The sequence below is a fragment of the Cupressus sempervirens genome, chromosome 10 (assembly GCF_028749045.1).
Source record: "Cupressus sempervirens isolate cs-2001-9-10 chromosome 10, ASM2874904v1, whole genome shotgun sequence".
Taxonomy (NCBI): domain Eukaryota; kingdom Viridiplantae; phylum Streptophyta; class Pinopsida; order Cupressales; family Cupressaceae; genus Cupressus; species Cupressus sempervirens.
In genome coordinates, this window is record NC_143127.1 from 707,709,314 (window position 1) to 707,730,476 (window position 21,163).

The 21,163-nt window shown below is 35.5% G+C and overlaps 2 protein-coding genes across 11 annotated transcripts in view; one reads left to right on the forward strand and one right to left on the reverse strand.

Annotated features, from left to right (window-relative positions):
• Positions 1-15,408, forward strand: part of LOC149535778 (uncharacterized) — a 218,642-nt gene extending 203,234 nt beyond the window's left edge. For 8 of the 10 annotated variants that reach the window (XM_089803414.1, XM_089803415.1, XM_089803418.1 and 5 more), the window contains 2 exons: positions 15,007-15,063; positions 15,166-15,408. In XM_089803414.1, coding sequence (XP_089659540.1) covers positions 15,007-15,063; positions 15,166-15,225 — 117 coding nt within the window. In that variant the 3' untranslated portion in view covers positions 15,226-15,408. Of the gene's footprint in view, positions 1-14,994; positions 15,064-15,165 lie in introns of all 10 variants that reach the window. The other 2 variants (XR_016356742.1, XR_016356743.1) reach the window with 1 other exon arrangement.
• LOC149535780 (uncharacterized) lies at positions 605-11,545 on the reverse strand. Its single transcript, XM_089803501.1, has 6 exons — positions 11,424-11,545; positions 2,238-2,447; positions 1,806-2,092; positions 1,259-1,656; positions 938-1,161; positions 605-827 (listed from the first exon to the last, which is right to left on the reverse strand). Exons 1-6 carry the CDS (start codon positions 11,543-11,545, stop codon positions 605-607), a joined length of 1,464 nt encoding a protein of 487 aa, XP_089659627.1.
• Positions 15,409-21,163: the final 5,755 nt, after the last annotated feature.

The following is a 21,163-nucleotide window of genomic DNA, read 5'->3' on the forward strand; positions in this document are numbered from 1 at the left end:
TAGGGCGTGAGCTGCGTGACTGTGAACTTTGTGGCTGTGGCTGTGCCCCCTCGCTCGACGTCCCTACTGACTAGCTCGGCATCCTAGAAGAGGATGCATCTCCTCCTAATGGTAATGCCTGATCCTCGCCTGAATCATCATCATCCTCGTCCTCATCCTCAATGTCATCCATAGTGAACTGAAAATCAGTGTTAGCCTCCCCCTCCATGGCTTGCCTCTCCAAATCAGCGATCTCATCTGGTGTAAACAATGGACTTGGCTCCTATGCTGTCCAATCAGAATAAGGATCTATCTCATCTAGATCAAGCGGACCAGGTAGTTCTAAGAGCTGTGCCTTTTTTATGCGCAACTTAAGATTATAGTGCACATAAACAAGGTCATTAAGCCATTTTTGAGTCAATCTGTTTCTTTTCTTTGTATGGATGGACTCAAATAAGCTCCAATTGCGCTCACAATGGGATGAGCTACAAGGTTGGGATAGGACTCTGGGAGCAAATTTCCTTAAATTGGGGGTATTGCCACCCCATCTTGCCCACCAAGCATCTGCAAAACAAAATTAAAAAAGTTATAAAGCAATAAAAGAAAAAATCAAAAGCACAACTTATCAATTAGCAAAAATTTTTAAGTTTGACGCTTTACCTGGTGCTTGAGTAGATCTTGCTCTCTTTGCTAGCATAGAAGAGAACAAAGGACCCCTTGATTCCACATAGATTTGTTGTTCGGTCACAATAAGGTCTCTCTCCTCTTCACTTGATATCATTCTCTCAATGCATTTAGAGAGACCTTCCATGACCTCTCCATTAGGATCTGAGTAGGAATCATCAGCCCTAAAACACATAGAAAATGATATCAAGTCTTACTACACAACCTTAAAAAGTAAAGTAAAATAAAGACTTATTAAAATCCCAACTTCAAGGACAATCAATTATCATAGTACCTGAATTTGGGATTGAGGAAGTAGCCTGCTGCATGAATAGGTTGGTGGAGCATATTGTTCCACCTTCTATCAATTATTTCCCAAATGGGGTCAAATCTGAGACTGTCCCCGTGATAGTAACTTCTAACAGCCTCTTTCGCCCTATCCATGGCCTCATAAAGACATCCCATTGGGGATTGCTGCCCATCACATGTGCGCAAGACTAGAACCAGGGGCAGAGACATCTACATTTGAAATTTGAAAAATACAAATTAGTTAATAACATAGTAAGTTATGAATTGATAATGAAACTTGAATAAACTAAAAATATAATGAAGTTACCTCCACAATCTCCTTAGCCTTTGCAAAAAAGCTATCATCAAAGACTATTCGTGCCACAGCCTCTCTTTCAGGCTTCTTTGAGTAAGGTGAAGCAACCCAATCAGCACACACAAACATTTGCTTCAAAGCCAATATGTGGTCAAGAATACTTTGCAACGTCAAGAAGACCGTTGCAAACCTTGTCATAGCAGGTCTCATCAAATCTTTGCCTTTAGTGGCTTTTCTCATCAAACTGAGAACCCATGGGTGATTATAGATATATTTCGTGACTCGCCTAGCATCTTCCACAACTGGACTCACCCAATCAAGTTTTCCCATGTCCTCCAAAAGAAGGTCAAGGACATGTGCTGCACAAGGTGACCAAAAAAGTGTGGGATGCCTCTCTTGGAGGATTCTACCTAAAAGATTGGCAAAAAATCAATAATCAGTAACAAACTTTCCATATGTAGTATTTACAAATTACATCAAATCTAAATTGAATAATACCATTATCCATAGCATTACATTCATGATTCATATTGATTCAAATATAAAAAATTAAATCTACCTGCTGCTGCATTATCTGTGATTATTTGCACCACATTCTCTATTCCCACCTCCATGACAACATTCTCCAACATTAAAGCCAATGTGGCTGCATTTTTCACTTTGTTGGAGGCATCGACAGATTTCCAAAACACCACATCATCTTTGCAAGCAATCAAGAAGTTAATAATGGTTCTACTTCTTCCATCTGTCCACCCATCAGATAAAATGGTGCAGCCATACTTCTTCCACTCTTTCTTTTGGTCTTCTATCAACAATGTTGCCCTACCAACCGCTTTGTCAAGCAACCTACAAAATTTAGGTGTAATATTAAATAAAGTGTAAGTGTTAGTAAAAAATTAGGAAATAAGTTATAACAATTAAGATTTAAAATATAACAATGAACTAAAGTGAATCACAATTATTTACAATTACTAAATAGTAAAATACTAACCTTCCACTCATATCCTTGCGATTAGGCGGCTTGTACCCTTTGCCTGATATTGTCATTGCATTCACCATATTGACCCAATAGGGACTATCAGCGGCATTCATTGAGATATTGTTGAAAAACCAAAAATCAGCTGCTGCAATATCAGTTTGCTCGTGGACCTCCTTAAACCATGCAATGCCCTCTAATGATGGTTGTGCTCCAGGTGTGTTCCTGGGCACAAAATAACCACCTATCCCTGATGGGGATCCGGATGGTGATGATGAAGAAGTAGGAGATGTAGAAGAAGTGGAACTGATAAATGAGAAATTTTGTTTGCGGATCCGTGGGCCACGAAGAGATCCTGGTATGTTCTCAAGTGCTTCTTCTTCCTCTTGCATATCAAAAGGAGCTCCTTCTGATTCAGCTATGGCTGCCCTCATAGCTAATTTTGCCCTCTCCCTATTCAATTTTTTCTCTTCAGCAGCTGCAAGTAGGGCATGGATGAATCTTTTTGCTTCATCAGTTACCTTGAGACAAGGATTTGAGTCATGTTTCTTTATGCCTGCAAGGTGGTATTTGAGGCGGTTTATGCCTCCAGAAATAATTCTCTCACAGGGAATGCATATCACCTTCCCAATATCATTTGGATTTGGAGCTTCATAGGTATACCGCCATGCCTTATCTCTTGCATTTTTAGGCCGAGTGCCTATATATCCAGATGGGCATGGTGTTTGTGGCCACTCTTCTTGCGGGTTTGTCATTTTTTTAATGGTTGACCGCTGCCCTACACATAAATATATAGAAAAATGAATAAACAAAGTTAGAACTTAGAAGCTAGGGTTTCAAATGATTCAAAGTTTCAAACTTCAAACTTCAACCATATCCTTAGAAGCTAGGGTTTCAAATCAAAATGATTCAAAATGATTTTAAAACATTTACAAACAAGTTAACAACAACAAAAACAAAAGAACATTTGTTATAAAACTATAAAAAGTTTTCAAACTATGATAAGATGAACATACCTGGAAAGAAATTTGTCTTCTAAAATCGGTTAGAATCCTCTACAATCTACTCAAATCCGCCTAAAATCACTTGCAATCAGTCAAGAATGCCTCCAAACCTTCTTCTCTTCACTCCTCAAGGCTCTAAACAATCCAAATACAAGAAAAAATGAGAAAAAAAACACATTCACTGCTGCTTTAATCCGTCACAGGCCGCGGGCGAAAATCTCACCAGTAAAACAGGAGTTTTTTTGAAAAACTCGCCGAGTTTTTTGCGATTACTCGGCGAGTTTTTACCAGTCTGCCAAGTTTTTGAATCGGCGAGTTAACTGGTGAAAAACTCGCCGAGCTAGGAAACTCGGCGAGTTTTCCAACTATGATTAGGATGACTTCCAGAAATCAAATGGGAGAGGCACTACATAATACGTTTATTTAACAATTATTAGGTAATTTATAATTTATTGTTTAAAACAAAATTAATTATATTAATTGTATTTATTGAGTGATAATTAAGTCACTCAACAATATTATTAATAAAATAATGTTCATTAAAAATAATAGATTAAAAATTATTTAATATTTTTTTATTAAATTATACAAAATAAAATATTTGTCTTTATTTTAAAAGCCAATTTCCATATTTTGTATTTTTTAAATAATATCAAATAAATGATTTATAAATATCATTCATAAATATTATAAAAAAAATACAATACGAAGTTACAAAAATAAAAAATATCTAAAGCTTGTTATAATTTCTAGAAATTTGGAAGCTCTCTATTGAGATCTCTTTAAATCTGAAACCTTGGGGTAAAGTTTTATACAAGAAAAACTTTGCTTCCGCTTACAACTGTTGCAGATGTACTTTAGCTGATGGTATTTGAAACTTCTAAATGCTTCTTTTACTTCGCTGCCATTGATGGCAGAGTCTATAGCTGCTGCTTCATTTTTATTCCCTTTTATGACCAAAATGATGTATTGCATATGTATCCTTGTTGCTTTGTAACCCTTCAATTTGCTGCAAATCTGACTCTTGTATTTGGTTCAAACAAAAAATGCACCATTGATTGACATAACTATGACTCTACCTGAAATGAGCCGAGGAGTGAAAATTTAGGTAACAATTAGTATAGTCGTTGCTAGTCATTCCCAACCCTTTTTTGTTTGTTATATTTCTACGACTATCTTATTTTGGTTGTTGGGACCCACTTTTCCTAGTCATTTATGATACAATATGTTATACTTTGTGATAGTTAATGATTTCAATGTTGACTCCTCTGTATTTTTTTGTCCCATGTGCATCTAGAATTTCCACAATTTGGTATACTTTTGTTTTGTGAGTGTGCATCTGGGTTTAATCTGTAGTCTAAAGAATGTAGGCTTCTAGTTTTTATTGCATTTTTTTTTTTATTTTAGGTTTCGTAAGTATGAGGAAAGCTCTTGGAATTCATAGACTTTCAGGGATGTCAATTTCGGTTCGCTTTGCATCCATGCCTCCAAAACTTTGTTGTTTATGTCGCAATTGTCACTTGCTAATTCTAACTCAACTATTTAATTGTCTCCTCGTTCATCTGGAAGTTTAGAAATTGAACATAGATTCTTTACACCTTCCCTTGTATTTTCCTATGTTATTTCTTCTATGAAAATTCTGTTATTTAATTTGTCAAGGGTTATATGCACTACATTGGCAGCATCTGCAAAAGAGATCTCCTTTTGAGAGTCCTCAATTCCATCCATTATAACACGCAAACAATATTAGTCTGAGTGGAGACAAGGTGTTAAATGGTTGTTTCATTTCAATTATTGCAAAGACTACATATTGTTTGACTCCCTTTACATTCTTTTCAAAATTCTTCCAAGTGCCTAATGTTTCCTTTCTAAAACTGTCAACTAGAATCACTTATGATACATTATGTTACACAATGTAGACTATCTTTTTCTGTTGTTGGGACCAACTTTTCCCAGTCACTTATGATACATTGTGTTACACTTTGTGATAGTTAATGATGTCTATGTTGACTCGTTTCCATTGTTTTGTCCTGTGTCATGTTGCTTCGTTCCAGATTGAAGGTTTCCATGTCTAGGCTACCAGTTCACATTTGATCTTTTATTTCTATAATGGTAGAGTTCCTTTACATGTTTTCCATCTACTAATGTTTCTTTTGTAACTTAGTTGGAATCTCCACAATTTAGTATACTTTTACTTTGTGAGTTTGCATTTGGGTTTAATCTGTAGTCTAAAGTATGTAGGCTTCTAGTTTTTATTGCATTTGGTTTTGAAAGCTGAGAGCCCACCCATGGTCTAGCAGTGAACATTGGTGATGTCCATATAGGAGGTCTTAGACTCTTAAGTTCCACTCTCACATATTATATATGTGGCCTAGCCCACTTTGTACTAAAAAACGGAAGTATGAGGAAAGCTCTTGGACTTCATAGACTCTTTGGGATGACAATTTCAGTTCACTTTGCATCCATGCCTCCCAAATTTGTTGTTGTTTGTTTTGCAATTGTCACTTTCTAATTCTAACTCCCCTATCATTTCTTTCACTATTTTATTTCTTCTATGAAAATTCTATCATTTGATTTGTCTTGGAGTATATGCATTGCTCTGGCAGCATCTGCAAATGAGATCTCCTTTTGGGAGTCTGCAATTCCACTAGAATGTGCAAACCATCTTTCTCCGAGTCAGGCCAAGGTGTTAAATTTTTCTTTCATTCCAATTACTGCAAAGTCTACATATTATTTGACTCCTTTTACATTCTCTTTAACATTCTTACAAGTGCCTATGTTTCCTTTCTAGAACCTGTCAACTAGAATTATAGTTATTACTGTTTTCACAAGCTTTTGTCTCCCTAATTTCTCCCATGTGGTGGATGGAATGATATTTAAGTGAGCCTCCAAGTCCACCATGACATAACATTATGATCATTTAATTGATCATTAATCAAGGGACCATTCTGGAAGATCCCCAAGAGGTTCTAACTTCACCAACCTACTGATTTGCTATCCAAATCACATGTGTCTTGAAATTTGATAGTTAAATAAATTTTCTTTGAGCTTTCACAATTTGATGTGAGGCATAAAGAAAGCTAAGGAATAACTAAAGTAGTAAGGAAATAACCAAATACTTAGAGAATAATATAGCTGCAAGTGACAAATAGGCAAAGGATTTTCCTCTACTCAATAAACAACATTAATCTGCCTATTACAACAAAGAGCATACCCGAATATGAAGACAATTTCTGATTTTAAAGGTTTGGGTGCTGCAGCAATAAATATGATTGGTAAGTGGCTTGTTCTGCTGCAAACGAATACCTGAAACCCTTGATGATTTCCTTCAATCTGCTCAAACTTTAACTACAGATGATAAATTTAATATACTTCAATGAAACCCTTCAACCGAATGTACTGTAGTGTTCCATTGTTCACGTGTTACTGTAGCAGCAAGATAAAAAGCTTGAAACCTGATCAACAAACAATAATGAAGCTTCAAGTCTGCAATAGATTTGACTTAAAATATGCTTCAAACCTTTGCACAAATCTGTTCGTTATCTCAGATTGGACTCCCAGATGAAACCAACACAAGGGAAATGATTCATCTGATCTGTCACAGCCTCAAGATTTCAATGAAGAGTTTTTGTTCTTCAAAGCATAAAAATGTTTGAAACCCTTGCTTTCTCTTCCACAGTCATAAATCACCAAAGCATAGTCAAAATGATCAACAATAATGAATAAATTTTCTTTTTGAGAACATTTTAACCCTGATCTCCTTATGAGCATTTAAATCCACTTTCGGGTTTTTAATAAAACTTTATATTCTCTCCTCAACTTTAATGTACTTTAAGTGGCATTTAATTGAGGGTCATGACCCCATTTCACATAAAGTGATTTTAATACCTTATATTATAATTGCACTTTATTAATAATTACATAACTATTTAAATTTAAATTATCATTATTTCTTAGTCCCATTTGAACCTGGAAGTTAGTTGTTGTATCCACTATACACCCAACTACCTTACTAAAAAGAGTAAGTGCCCCTCTCCATCAACCACCAACTTACTATAAATAGTAAATCACTCATTATCTTATCAAACTGTGTATTGCAATCATGGCATGTTCAGTTGCCCTACTATAAATAGAAACCTTGACTTTCCTCAAATGGTCACTTACTATAAATAGTAAGTGAGCCTAACTAAGTCCACTAAAGGCCAAACATTAACATATAATGAGCTCTAACGGAGAATACACACTGATCTTTGCTAAAAGGGGACTCTTATCCAGCTGTATTAGCCTTCGAGGGCTAGTGATAGGCTAATCCAACAAACTCTGATGCTCACAAAAATAGGAACATTACACATTCTTCTAGTTTTGGTCTTTCGATGGTTGGTTTACTTGCTTCCTTTTGTTCTAGTATTTATCCCATTGTTTCAATTTTACTATCAGATGTTTCTATTTGACCATGTTAGCTGCATTGTTTCAATTTTACTTCTAGATCTTTTTGATTGGACAAATTAGCCGCCTTTCAATATTTTCACTTTTGCTATCAAATAGCCCACTTTCTCTTATTCAACCACCTTCTCATGTTGTCTTTTATTGGGCTGGAATTGTTCTAGTTCTTCCTCTTTTTCTTCATCTTCCAAACTATAATATTCCTCAAAGCCTTCCTCCAGTAGTAGTTTTTTATGTCTCGCAACATTAGTACCATGTCTATTCAAAACATTGGCTTTTTTCTCCCTCTAGATTCTTTTTCTACTTCATGATTATTTCTTCTTTGGAGTTATCTTTTGTTAGAGGTGTCCTAGGACCAATCAGCTATCCTATGACATCTTGTTACTCTCTGTTGGGGTATTCTTTGGATCGCCCTTGCTCCTCTTTGCAGTTCATTACTCTACGAAGTTTGTTTTCCTTGTTCAAATAGAATGCTCTGGCAACATCATATGAAAATACATTGACTGTCTTTTCCAAATAATGTTTACGTTTGTTTCTTCTCTTCTCAACATTGTAATGCAGAGTGACCCAACTTCCCACATTGAAACAAGTAGCATCTTGTTTCGTATTGTTGCGGTCTCTTCCTTTACCTCCTTAATAGCTTGATTGTTTATGATCATCTAGCTACCCTTGTTGGTTTCTTTGCATTGTATATGCTTTTTGTTATCTTGCTAAAGTGGTATGCAATATTATGAATATGGTAACACTAATTTGCTTGATGTTCATGGTTTCCTCCACTTCGAAGTAGGGGTTCATTTTGTGGGCAATCCTCAATGAGGTGTTCATCTCATTCTTGACATATGGCACCATACATTGAATTTTGTTGGATTGCTTTAATTGTTACTAAGGTCTTCTCTACTCTATCTTTGGGGCATTCATTATGAATGTACCTTTCTTGAGTACAATAGGTAGACAATATTTTTTCTAGTTTCTTAGACTTTGTAGCTTGGATCTCCTTGTGTACAACTAGTCTCTCTACTTTTACTTGTAATCCTCAAGGGTTTCAACATTTCTATCCTATTCTGGTTTCTTGTAGGGTTGGGCTTCAATCTCATCGGCCATGGTGATTAGGTTAGCATATTTTTCAAATTTTCTACAATCTAGTCTTTCTCTTATATTGTTGTTAGCTCAAACATAAACCTTTCCATCTTCTACTTCTTGATTAATGGTTATTCTAACTCCTACATGCCTCCTTGAACTTTTCATTATAGCTTTTTATAGATTCATTGTCGCATTAATTTTCTACAATCTAGTCTTTCTCTTATATTGTTTTTAGCTCAAACATAAACCCTTCCATCTTCTACTTCTCGATTAATGGTTATTCTAACTTTTGCATGCCTCCTTGGACTTTTCATTATAGCTTTTTATAGATTCATTGTCACATTGTGTAAAATTTCACATTCTTGTAACACTTTCTGTTAGGACTTTTGGGGTGCTAAAGTTTGCTAGGAATTTCTTTTTACAAGCATCCCATTTTGTTGAGTGCTTAGGATGACTATTAATAGTTCATTCTAGTTCTTCTTTCCTTAAGGACCCTACAAAAAGTCCAACCATCTTTTTCTACTCAATTTTCCTAAATTTTCCTATACTAATTCCAACAGAAAAACATACTCCAATGCTTTGGTGGTATCAATTCTAAATAAAAATGTCTTAATTGCTATCTCCACCATTGTGAACTTTATCCATGGTTCTTTGATGTATTAGTTCCAAACACCAGTTCTACTAGTTTTTGCTTCATTTTGATGTTTCTATATGGCCTTGTTTCTCGGCCCTTGTCTCTTTCAAGTTTTATGTCATAGTATTCTTCTTCCAATGTTTTTCTCCTGTTCTCCTACTTCTAAACCATGCAAGTGATGGGTCAAGGTCCAGGGCTTGTTACTCTTCATAACCTCTCTTTGTTGTTTTATTATTAAATGGCATTTGATTAGTTAACTGCCACACCTCTTCACCCAAGTACAAATTACTCCTCTTTTTTGTGTTCCTTTAATTAAATTATACTATATTTAACCATTCTCTCTAAATAATTATTTTTCAAGGATAGGATCTTATCCAGGATATTTTAGAACTCTTTAAACATGTCATCAAGTTTAATTGTTATGTTATCTAATTTTGACTTTGGTCTAGGGTTTGTAGGAGATTTTGCCAAAGTAGGAGTCTCTGTGCTACAACTTCCTTCTAACAACAAGCTCTTGGGTTCATGATTGTGCATTATTTTCTCAAAGTTGCTCAATAGCCTCTCTGGTCCTTTTAGTAGCAAAATCATCATTTCAAGTGTCCTCTCCTTTTGTTTCTGCTTCCATTAACTTTATTCTTGAGAACACCCACATCGATGAGCTCAACAATGCCCCCAATGCTGCGCTCTAACCTTGATTTAATGGTCATTTCTATTCTTCTATGCCTCTCTTCTCTTTCCATCATTTGCCTTTGTCTTCTTTCTTCAATGTTGGGACTAGCTATTCTTCTTATTTTTTCTAATTCAATTTGCTTCTTAGTCTCTCTTTAATTCTGTGTCTCCTTTGGACAAGGGTGTTTGATTTGAGGTTGTGCTACGGTCTTTCTAGACATTTTTCCCTTTCAATTTCCCATCCTTTTGTTGCCTAACCCCTCTCACATGGTAGACGTCAAGAAGATAAAATTTTGATTGATCACATATCTTTTGTCATTTTCTATTTACTGCTCTATTTGGTAATAGTTTTTAGTATTTACATATGAAATGTCCTAGCAAAACCCCAAGACAACCTAACCATTGTCCTAGGCTCCCAAAAACAGAAATCTAAGGGATATGGAGCAAAGTTTGTACCCAGAGGGTTTTTGGCTTTGCTATTGTAGTCTATTATCTTGGACTCAGTCCTGCTGAGGTAGTAAGGACAGGTATTTTGGATCTTATCTTTAATTATAAATCAGAATATAATATGACATACACATAATAGACTAGAAATCAGAAGTATTTTTATATGTATGTCAACATCTATTACATTTCTTATATCTCCTCTTAGCTATGTATATTTCTTATATCTCTTATCCTCTTTATCTTATCTATTTCTCCTCTTTTCTAGTGAATAAATCATTATATTTTCTTCTAACCATTAGATGACATGTCTAAAAATAGGAACTATCCTCCAAGATTCATATTTCAAGCCTTTGTGTTCCGGCCAACATTGTAAGAATTGTATAGGAATTCAGTTCAAATCATGACTAATAGAACACAAATGTGAGATGCATTGCAGTAAATACTTGTGACTGGTTGAGCAGTATACATCTTAGTCTCTCAAAGCAAAACAATACTTGGATCATGTTTCTTTGAGAGATGTTTGAGCGCTTGCCTCTTGGATGGAGAATTTAATTATCAAATTTCTAAGAAAGATTCATCGTGAGAATAGCTTAGATTTGTTGGTACCTACCAAGATATCCTCAATTGAGACTAGGGACCACCTATAATACCAACCAAGGCTTCATTCTAAGTAGCAACATAATTATAGGTCTACACACTCTTTCATGCTTTCAAAATGTCTTTTTATTTTCTCAGATTCTTTTAGTTTAAATATTTTCCATTGCCTTCTTGATGTGAGTGAGATCCCTCCAAGATCTCAACATGCTTGTTTATTTTATTTTGTTATTCTTCTCGTATGGGACATTTCCGAGGGAATAGGTTGCCTTTATCTCCTCCCTTGAGTCTATAGTAAATTCCAAATTAATTTTGGATTTGTCAAGGAACCTTTCCAGATCCCCTTTGAAGTTGTATTCCCTTACCATCCCATAATTTTTCTCTACTTCGTTCAGCTGACTCTGACTTTCTTTTACAATCTTTTCCCCTTCTTTGCTGGTAACTACTTCCATTTCTTTGACATACTTAATTTCAAGGTTCATACCTAGTACTTGGCTTTGTCTTGAATCTAATGAACCCATCTTTATCTTTCTTAGTGTCCTCTTGGTTTTTCACTTCATGGAAAGTACTTTGGGTAGCTGAACATGCTCTTCTAAGATGTCCATAGTCATGATAACATTTACATGTAAAACATGAACTTTCATAATCCATAATGTGATTCTATTCAAATTTTGTGCTTTTTAGGGTGATAAATTTTAGAAGGGTAGAAATGAGATGAAGCTCACACAAATCCTAACTCAGATAAAGAGACCTTTGTGGTATGGCCTAGAAATACCAATTCAACCCCCAAGGATTTTGTGATCACCTACCAAAACCCCCTAGGGAGCAAACATGTAAACCAAATTCAATGTCAACTTAGCAATTTCCTATGAGGGCTTAGAGGAAATAAGGAATGCTACATAAAATTCCACTTCTATCAGATTCATTTATAAAAACGGCAATGGAAATGTCCTTTACCGAATGCATATAGCTTATATTCCCCCTTATTTTCAATTCATTTGTACCCAATAATACAAATCTTTTAGAGGAAGTTGTGCGCTAAGGAATCTCTGGATCAGACACTGCCCATGCAAAGAAGACACATTCTTCGAATATTCTAAAACATTAAGGTTCACGATTAATGGGACCTCCAGAGCAGGCATACATAGGTTAGGTTAGGATCTTTCATAATCTGAACTGACTTTTTCTTGCCTCCTGCCATGATTGCATCAATTTCTTCCTCAAGTTTAGATGTACCAATCTGACCTGCGTCTCCCTAAAAGAATGATGAGGAGAAGGTGTAAAAGACAGATTACTTGAAACCAGCAAAGCATAGAGCAAACCCAAAAGATTTAAGGAGAAAACAAAACCCCAGCAAGGTTCATTTGTTTCCCTTTATATAGCTTTCTTAGAAACACCCACATTTATGGTGTTAAGGTTTTTTTGCTTGCTTCATGAATGGGTCTCAAGTGAGAGTTTTCTTGTCAAAATTCTTTTACAACATTAATGCAATCTCACCATATTGATGTCTCTTCTATTAGCCGATAAGTCAAATTTCTTGTACAACCTTAATGTAACCTTCATTTTGTACTAATACTATAAAGGTTGAACTAATAATCCATTTTAATTACCCAATCCTTGACTTGGGCACCTCCCATTATAGAAAGTGTGATGAACATATGCCTTAGTTTGATGGCAAAACAGAAGGTGACTGAGCCAAGGCTTGATTGGAGTGGATAACCATTTAAGCCTATATGGCATGAATAGAAATGGGAAAGCCCGCATAGGAGATTATCAATTGTTAGAAGAAGCATACATATGGTTGTATTACATCACTGTTGTACAATAAACTGGCATGTATATTTTCATTTGGGACCAATACCTGGAAGTTTTTAAGGAAAGTGCCTTCTTGCTATGATCCAACTTCCAAGAGCAAAATTCAACTGAATTCCTTTTAAACAAGGAAGTATGAACCCCACAAAATGTATCCAAGTCTCTCTTGATGTGTACTTATGTGCAAGATGGAGAAGGTAAAGTTAATGAGCATGTTCTATGATTGAATGACTTGAAAGTTTGATATGCCAAGCAGGCCAAGGCCCCAAGTCTGAAATGATGAAATGAACACAACTTTGGAATTGGAGCCAAAGTTTCAGAGTTGACTACAAGATTCAACACAAATCCTCCTGTGTTCCTTTTGTTTTAGGTACAAAGGGTTAAAATGATGCCCCATCACTGCGTTATGAGTTAGAACCCAAAGTTAAATGTTCTACCTAGGGAAAATGATTTAAGCAATTTGAAAAGGACACCAAGTGTTGGTGAGGGGGTGGTCAGGCTTTATATTTGATGATCATGTATGGCCATTAAATGATTCTTAAGTGACGCTTGAATTTCAAGATTGCCCTTAATTGCATATTGGGGTTCCAATACGCTGACAGAAATAAAAAAGTAACCACCAGTTGTTTTAACAACTTTATATATATATTGAAAATAGAGTGAGTGATGCAAGTGAAAAAGTAGAGTTCTAATAAGTTTTAGTAACTTTGGTTAGTTGACTTGATATTAATAATTTTCTAGGTGATAGCATGATCCTACCTCCATGGAATAATAGTAGCTTGCTGTTAAATTGTCAACTTGAAGGGTTACCCAGGCGCTCTAGAAGAAACGAATAAGAACTTGCCTCTACAGTGCATACAGATGATAAATATATTGGATCCAGCTTTCTGGAGATTAAGAGGCTAGCTTGGAATCCAGATCTTGTAGTTAAGGCAAAAGATTGGAGATTTGAAGGGCTCTGTAATGGTTTAAGTTTCTGCTACATAAAGTTCTATTTTGATAGAGGTTTTATTGTAGTTAGGAAATAACGCTCAATTTGATCCATGACAAACTAGAATTTTAGGTTGTAAAGATTGGCGAAGGCATGCCCCCAGCATATGAAATGATGGAGGACACTGTACAAAATGTTATCTTCTCAATAATGAAATGTTGCTTTCTCTTTTTGTATCTACTTTATCCCTTTAAAGAAAAATGCTGCTTGTATTTACTTTTTCGGCATAATAAGCATTGGGTTTGGTTGTTACAGTTGAGTGATCTTAGGAAAAATAAGTGATATGATCAGCTACCATAATCGAAAATCATTTGAGTTTTTTCATGCCAAGAAACTACTTTTAATTTGTAGATGAACTAGATATTATATTAAAGAACCCTTTTATCCATTTATGAAGCCATTTCCAAGCAGAAAACCTTTAGAGCAGCTGTATATAGAACTGTATGTCTTGCAAAATGGTCTAAATTGTGTTCAGAAAAATGTTATGACCTTTCTTATGTAGTCCTTTTGTAGCACGCGAGTAATAATACTCAGCAGGTAGAGCTGAGTAATGTCACCGGCATCTTATCATCTAGAATGAACACGTTAGGATGACGTTAGGAAAGCTCGTTAAATCCTTTGGAATACTTTTGTATGAGACTAAATATGTGAGATGTAGTGATAATAAAGCATTTAAATGGATATCAAAGGTTGGCTCAATTATGGTATTGTTTTTTAGACGACAGACGTGAGAAGCTCCATTGTTGTAAAGATGACACTTTATTTAAGTGCACATGGATTACCAAATGATTATAGCTAATGACCATGAATTTACAGGGACTAAAGCTTTTGCCTGTGTTCGTCATAGGCTGTAGTTATTCTATTTTTGCTACATACACTGGTGCACAGAGATACTTTTGGGACTTGATTAATATAATACTCGGCACTCTTATTTGACTGGGCTAGTGTGTTTTAACATTGTTCCCTTTGTAAATTAATGGGTGTTTCAAAATGCTTCTCACTATGGAAAAGTAAATTATATATATGCTGATTGTTAAAAAGTATTAGTAGGAATTTATAATTATGAATTAAATATGTCCGAGTAATTTCAAATATCAGTTTTCTTTATAGGGTATACGTGTGGAAGTGTTCGTCATGCAACGGACTTCACAACCAGCACCTGAACATGTAAGATATATTGCAGTCCTTTGGCGGTTTAGTAGATGATGATAAAAATTAAACTCGTGTTGCTTGTCTCAAACATTTGCTAACCCATATTATCATATTCAGGGCTCTTCCTGCAATACAAAGTCTCTTACGAAGAAGAAAGGCAAGAGAAGGGGGCAATAAACCATATTGTACATATCTCAACTATGTCGTTTGTTCTTTATCAGAATTTATGAGTTGCTATTACAAATAAAATAATTGTGTATTTTTATTTTGGAGGGCAACATAACTAATTTGCTTTTGTTATTGAATATATAATTGTGGATTACATTTACAAAGTTTGGTGATGAACTTGGTTTTGTTTCATTCCTTGTGTACAACTCTCTTATTTCAAATTACATGTTTCATGTTGCCTTATTTTTGCCTCTTGTTTATATTCCAAGTTCCATCCTTCATGTTACCTTATTTGGTGACAAGTAACATAAAAATATCCTATATTCTAGCCGTGTGATCTCATCATGTCAAATTGTGTACATAATTATATTTAAATGAATTGGTTGAATGTATATCACTAGTAATATGAAAGATTATTCACATAAATCCATTAACAATACGACAAAATGTGTATTTATTATTAAATTGTGTTAGTAGCATAAGATAAAAATCGAAGTGAAATCTCATAGAATTGGGTGGAATTCATTTGAATTTTTAGTCTTATGTTAGTAAATGGCATTGAATTAATCTTTTAGTAGATGATTCATAGAATAAATACTAGCAATCATATCTTAGTGTGCAATGGGTACAATGAAGAGATGTGGAAAGTCAATTAGAGAGTTTCTTACTTATTTCCACATGTATTTGTGCAATACATGAGATTGTTTAGCTAATGATATTGTATGTGCAACAAAGGTTTCAATAGAGAAGTAGCTTCAAATCAACTATGCATCTAGTTACAAAGATCCAAACACAATTGAGATAAAACTTTGAATCTAGAAGATAAGCAATCTCCTTGATAATTCAGAGAGAGAGGTGGTTTTTATCTCTAAGGCACACTCTACGAGGCTTAATCTCATCAACATAAGGTTAAGTATTGTCTTGGTCATAGTTTATCACTTTTGTTTTATCAAATTTCAAGGTTTTGTTTTAGCATTTGTTGTCTTGTTCAATTTCAAGTTTTGGGTCACCCTTTACAAGTGAAGTCATTGCAAATTTGTGTTTTATATCTAAAAGATATGTGCACTTCAAAACTCAAAATGCCACTTGTGTTCGTTTTACTTATAATGTGAGTTGAAAACTAGCTTTTAAGGCTTGGAATGCAAGTTTTCTTTATTTTCAAACATGTTTGTTGTTGTATGAAACCAACCTATTTTCCAAAAGTTCTATATGGAGTTTTTTAATTTGTTTTTATCATTTGGAATCCACTTTTTTTTTGCTAGAAGCGTAATTTAAGGTTGATGCATTTATCATTGGAGAGATTAATCCAAACATAACTCCACTAAAGCTCCATACAAGCTTGTACAATTGAAATCCCAAGGTTGTTGTTTATGTTTTGTTTTCATCTTCAACAAAAATGTTATTTATAGATTGAATTTATTAGGTATTTTTTAGGTATCATTTCTAGGTATGCATTTCTTTCATTTGTTATTAATTTAGTTTATGTTTTTTCTTTGTTTAGGGTTTGTTCACCATAATCATGTGTATCGTCTTAAATTGGAAGCACTTCAATTTAATGATGGCTTAGCACCTATTTAGTGAGATTTAGTGCTAGATTTTCCTAAGATATTGATTCGTTGCAAGAGAGAAGGGAGGCGAACGGGCATGCAAAGGCGTGAAGAAGCCCTGTAGATGTCATTTGAATACCATCCGCAAGCATCTAGATGTGTCTTGAAGCCTATTTTTCGGATGCCATCTGTAGGCATCTAGATGCGTCTAGAAGCCTTAACATGCTTCTAGATGCACTAGGATGCCTATGGATGGCATCCACAGGGCATCTAAACACCTTCGTGGGAAAGCCACTAGAGAACCCCAAAACAAACACTTTTTGTAACTTAAATTTCATTTAAAACATGTGCCATTTTGGCTTATAATATCATTCTTTTTTTTGGCAAACCTTAAAACGACCCTAATAGAGGCCTTGATAACATTCAACCATCATTTTGTTTCTACATGGGTTTGCTCTTCTCATTTGGCTGCCATTTTGGCAATTTGAAGGCAACTTGATTACTTTTGAAGAGGAATGATCATAGGGTGAGAGTTGGCTTCCACAAGTTCATTAAAACACTAAGAGGTAAGCATTTTATCCATTTCTTGAGTGTTCCAATGAATTTTTTAGAGATTTTGATGAATTTTTTCAAGTTTGTGAAGAAAATTTTCAAGTTGTGTTTTTTTTTTTTTTTTTGAAAGAAATTGAGAAACAAGTTTAGGTATCTATTTGAATGGTTTTGTACCATTGATTTTTACTTGTATGTTTGATATTCATAGTTTTTTTTATTGATTTAAATTATTTAATTTATTATTATAGAAAGAAATTACATTGTATTGTGCAAGAATGGTTGCCATTGGTAGTTAGAGTTCAGTGGGAGGACAAGGTCAGAGTTCAATGGTAGGGCAAGGAGGGGATAATTTCAAATTTGATTTAGGGTCTATGGAGACATACAACAAGAATATCACAGGTTGCAAGTGGTGGCTCCTATATTTGGAGTTGTAATTATTGTCAAAGTAACAAAGGAAAGCCTTTCAATAGCTCTTATTCTTGGATAAAGCTTCATTTCATGGGCCCTATTAGTAAAGGTTTTCAAATGTGTAAAGGTTAAAAGATCGAAAAATAGTTATTATCAACCTCCTTCCTCAAAAAAAAAAAAATGCAACCACTAGCTGAAATGGAACCAATTGTATCTTAGAAACATCGATTTATGCAAGTACCTTTACCTGGAGAGGAGGATGAAGTAGAAAATTTTGCAACAGCTTGAAAAAGAGGGCCCATTCCACTTTGCATTAAAAATGGAAGCAAGAGATCGTGCTAATGAAATCATTGCACATTGCCTCGATGCTAATGACCTTCCTTTCAACTTGGTAAGATCAGCATATTGCAAGGAAATGGTAAGAGCCATCAAAGAAGCACCAAATGATTACACAAGTCCTGGGTATGAAAAGATGTGTACCACACTCTTGCAAAAGGAGAGTTTCTATAGAGAAATCACTTCAACCCATTAGAAATTCTTGGAAAATTCGGATGTGACAATTGTGTCTGATGGTTGAAAAGATACAAGAAACGGGCCATTAATTAATGTGATTGCAATGTCCCCCAAAGGGGCAATGTTTCTAAAGGCAATTGATTGTCAAGGAGAGGTTAAGGATTCACAATTCATCTCTAATATTCTGTGTTGAAGCCATAGATATGGTGGGTATTGAGAATGTGGTCCAGGTTGTTACAGATAATGCCAAAATTTGCAGAGGAACTGGTGCTTTGGTTGAAGGTTGATATGACCATGTCTTTTGGACACCATGCACTGTACACTCCCTTAACTTGATTATGCAACAAATCGGCACTCAAATAGATTAGGTGAAGCAAATATTTGAAGAGGGAGAGGACATTCAAATGCTTGTGACTCCATGACATGTCACAATCCATTTTTAGAACATACTCACAATTGAAGTTGTTGAAGGTTTTTGGATGTGAAACTTTGAGCTCAATTTTGAAGGCCTTAGAGGCTCCAGAACGAGGTCGTGCCTAGGTTGACTAGCACTTCCATGTGTCAAACATTGTAGTTCGGAAGTCGACAATTTCAAAAAGTACTTATAGTTGAAAATCAAACATAGATTCGAAAGTTATGGCCTTTGGAAGTTGGGGTACGTAAAAACATAATTAGGGTTGACCCTATGTAATAAATAAGAAAATAATAAGGAATTGGGGTTTTGTCAACCTCAAGGGTTAGGGTTAATATCTAGAACCTTTACAAGCAGTGGAAATTTGCTATATAAGGAAGGTGTGTAATGATGTTTGGGCAATTCTAGATGGTAGTTTGTGGCTCTATGTTGAAGAGTACTATAAGAAGCTAACCATGTAGCTTTTCATATTGTATTTTTGAAAAAAAAATATCCCACATTTGTGGAGATAATAAGAAGCTCATTCTATGTTCTTGCAAAAATTATTTTCTCTATTTTTGTGTGTATTTGTGGTATTAAGGGGAGCACCCTTCATCAATCTTCTTGATTTATTCAATTGATATATTGAGCACATTGCATTCAATTTGACAAATCCTATTGTTGTAAGGTGAATTCATGCACTTACTTTATATTTTCAGCATTTTAGTTATTTCAATTTAAAAGTTAATTCCTACATTGGGGTTTAACCAAGGCAAACCTGCCATCAAGTACAAAACAAAATTATTGTTCTCACAGGTTGTGAATTTTTAAATGAAAAACATGGCACAAATTTGGACACCCTTTTTGGCATAGCATCATAGATTTGGAAATTGGTTCACAATTAGACATTGAAAAGAAGGGATGTACGACCTTGCTTGTCCAAATCGACCTTGCTCCTCTATTTCGACCTTGAGCTAAAGCTGAATGATTTTTGGATTTTGTAGATCTCACAATTTTAGGTCTAGAGAGAGGATTTTAGCAATTTTGGAGATCTACAAGTTTGTATTCTGCAAGTTGGGTCATCTTTCGTTCTCTATTTTAATGCACATTTCCATTTCTCTACATTTAGGTTTTTTTCTTGTTGCATATCTACCCATATAAAACCCTTTCTTTGTGGAGGCGAGGGAGAGGCAGTTCCAAGCTATTCACCCTTTTGCATCATGTTTTTCATTAAGGAAAACAGGTTTTGAAGGGTGCTTGAAACTCTTTTACAAATCGAAAAAATTTCAATGAAGCCCAAACCAAACGATACTACAGCCCATAGGTGAAACACGTCACCAACGAAAACAAGTTGACCAGGGTGGCAACATAGATGACACAATATTCCTCAGCCACAAAAATAGGTTTTGAACGAGCACCTAAAACCCCATGGTTAAAAAAGAGAGACAATAAGTCCCTAACCATGTCAAACTACAAAAGAGAGCAAGCCAAAATAGGACAGGGACTCAAGATTTCCCTTTCAGTCCCATCTTTTGAGAACGTAATGCCATATCAAAAGTTGGAGTGGAGGGCTTGACCTTTTTTCCTTTTACAGTTGTCCATCCATCCTCCACCATACCCCCCGCGGCCCGGGAAGAAATTTGGACCGCAGCAGGAGGGATAGCAGCAACATCTAGAGACAGAGCCACAAGAGGGGCTACAGTCAAATCACCATTGATAGAATCCAAAGGAGGGAGAACAGAAGAGGTCACCACCATTGGGGCAACATTTGTACCATCAATAGCAATCGAATCCACCACCAAAATGTCCTCAGATGAGCCACAATCCCTAATAGAGGGGGCTTTCTGAACCTTGTAGTGATCATCTGAAACCCCCTTCCACAAAGAAGGAGACTTCTTCAGTCTAGATTTTTCAAAGGGGCAATAGGCAGGAAGGTGGCCAGTCTTATGGCATTTCCTACATTGGAAGGGGATACCCTCATGATCAAGAAGTTGAATCCAAGAGCCAAGAGGGGAGACCAACTTAATCTTTTCAGGGAGTCCCTTAGAGATGTTAATCTCCACAAGAATGTGAGCATATGTCGTCCAAAACACATTGGAAGATGTCGTATCAACCAGCAAGAAGTTCCCAAGGGCCTCCCCCACCTCCTCTAGGATTGAATCCAACCATAGGTGGAGGGGGAGATTTGCCAACCTAACCCACAGCAGGATTTTATTAAAGGATTTCATCGATGGGTCAAAATCCTTATACCAAGGTTTAGCCATCAAGGGGAACTTCTCCCCCCATGAGAAACCATGGCACAGGATGGCATTTCGATCTTCAGTAGTAGCAAATTTCATAATGAAAAAACCCCTTGCCACAGGGTAAATTTGGGCTATTTCCGAAATGAGGGGCTATTTGGGTGATCCAGGCATGTTGATCCAACAGAGAGGGCTAGAAACCCTTAAAACGAAAAATAGCAATGGTGGAAGAGAAGTCATCCACATAAGTGGAGATCTCATCAAGAATATCATACTCTAAAGTAATCATAATCGGG

Coding starts and splice junctions, on each gene's coding strand:
- LOC149535780 (XM_089803501.1), bottom strand. CDS start 11,545: ATGGAAGTAGTTACCAGCAAAGAAGGGGAAAAGATTGTAAAAGAAAGT. Junction 2,448..11,423: donor TTCAAAGGGGATCTGGAAAG/GTTCCTTGACAA, acceptor TTTTGTGCCCAG/GAACACACCTGGAGCACAAC. Junction 1,162..1,258: donor AGGCTAAGGAGATTGTGGAG/GTAACTTCATTA, acceptor TTTCAAATGTAG/ATGTCTCTGCCCCTGGTTCT.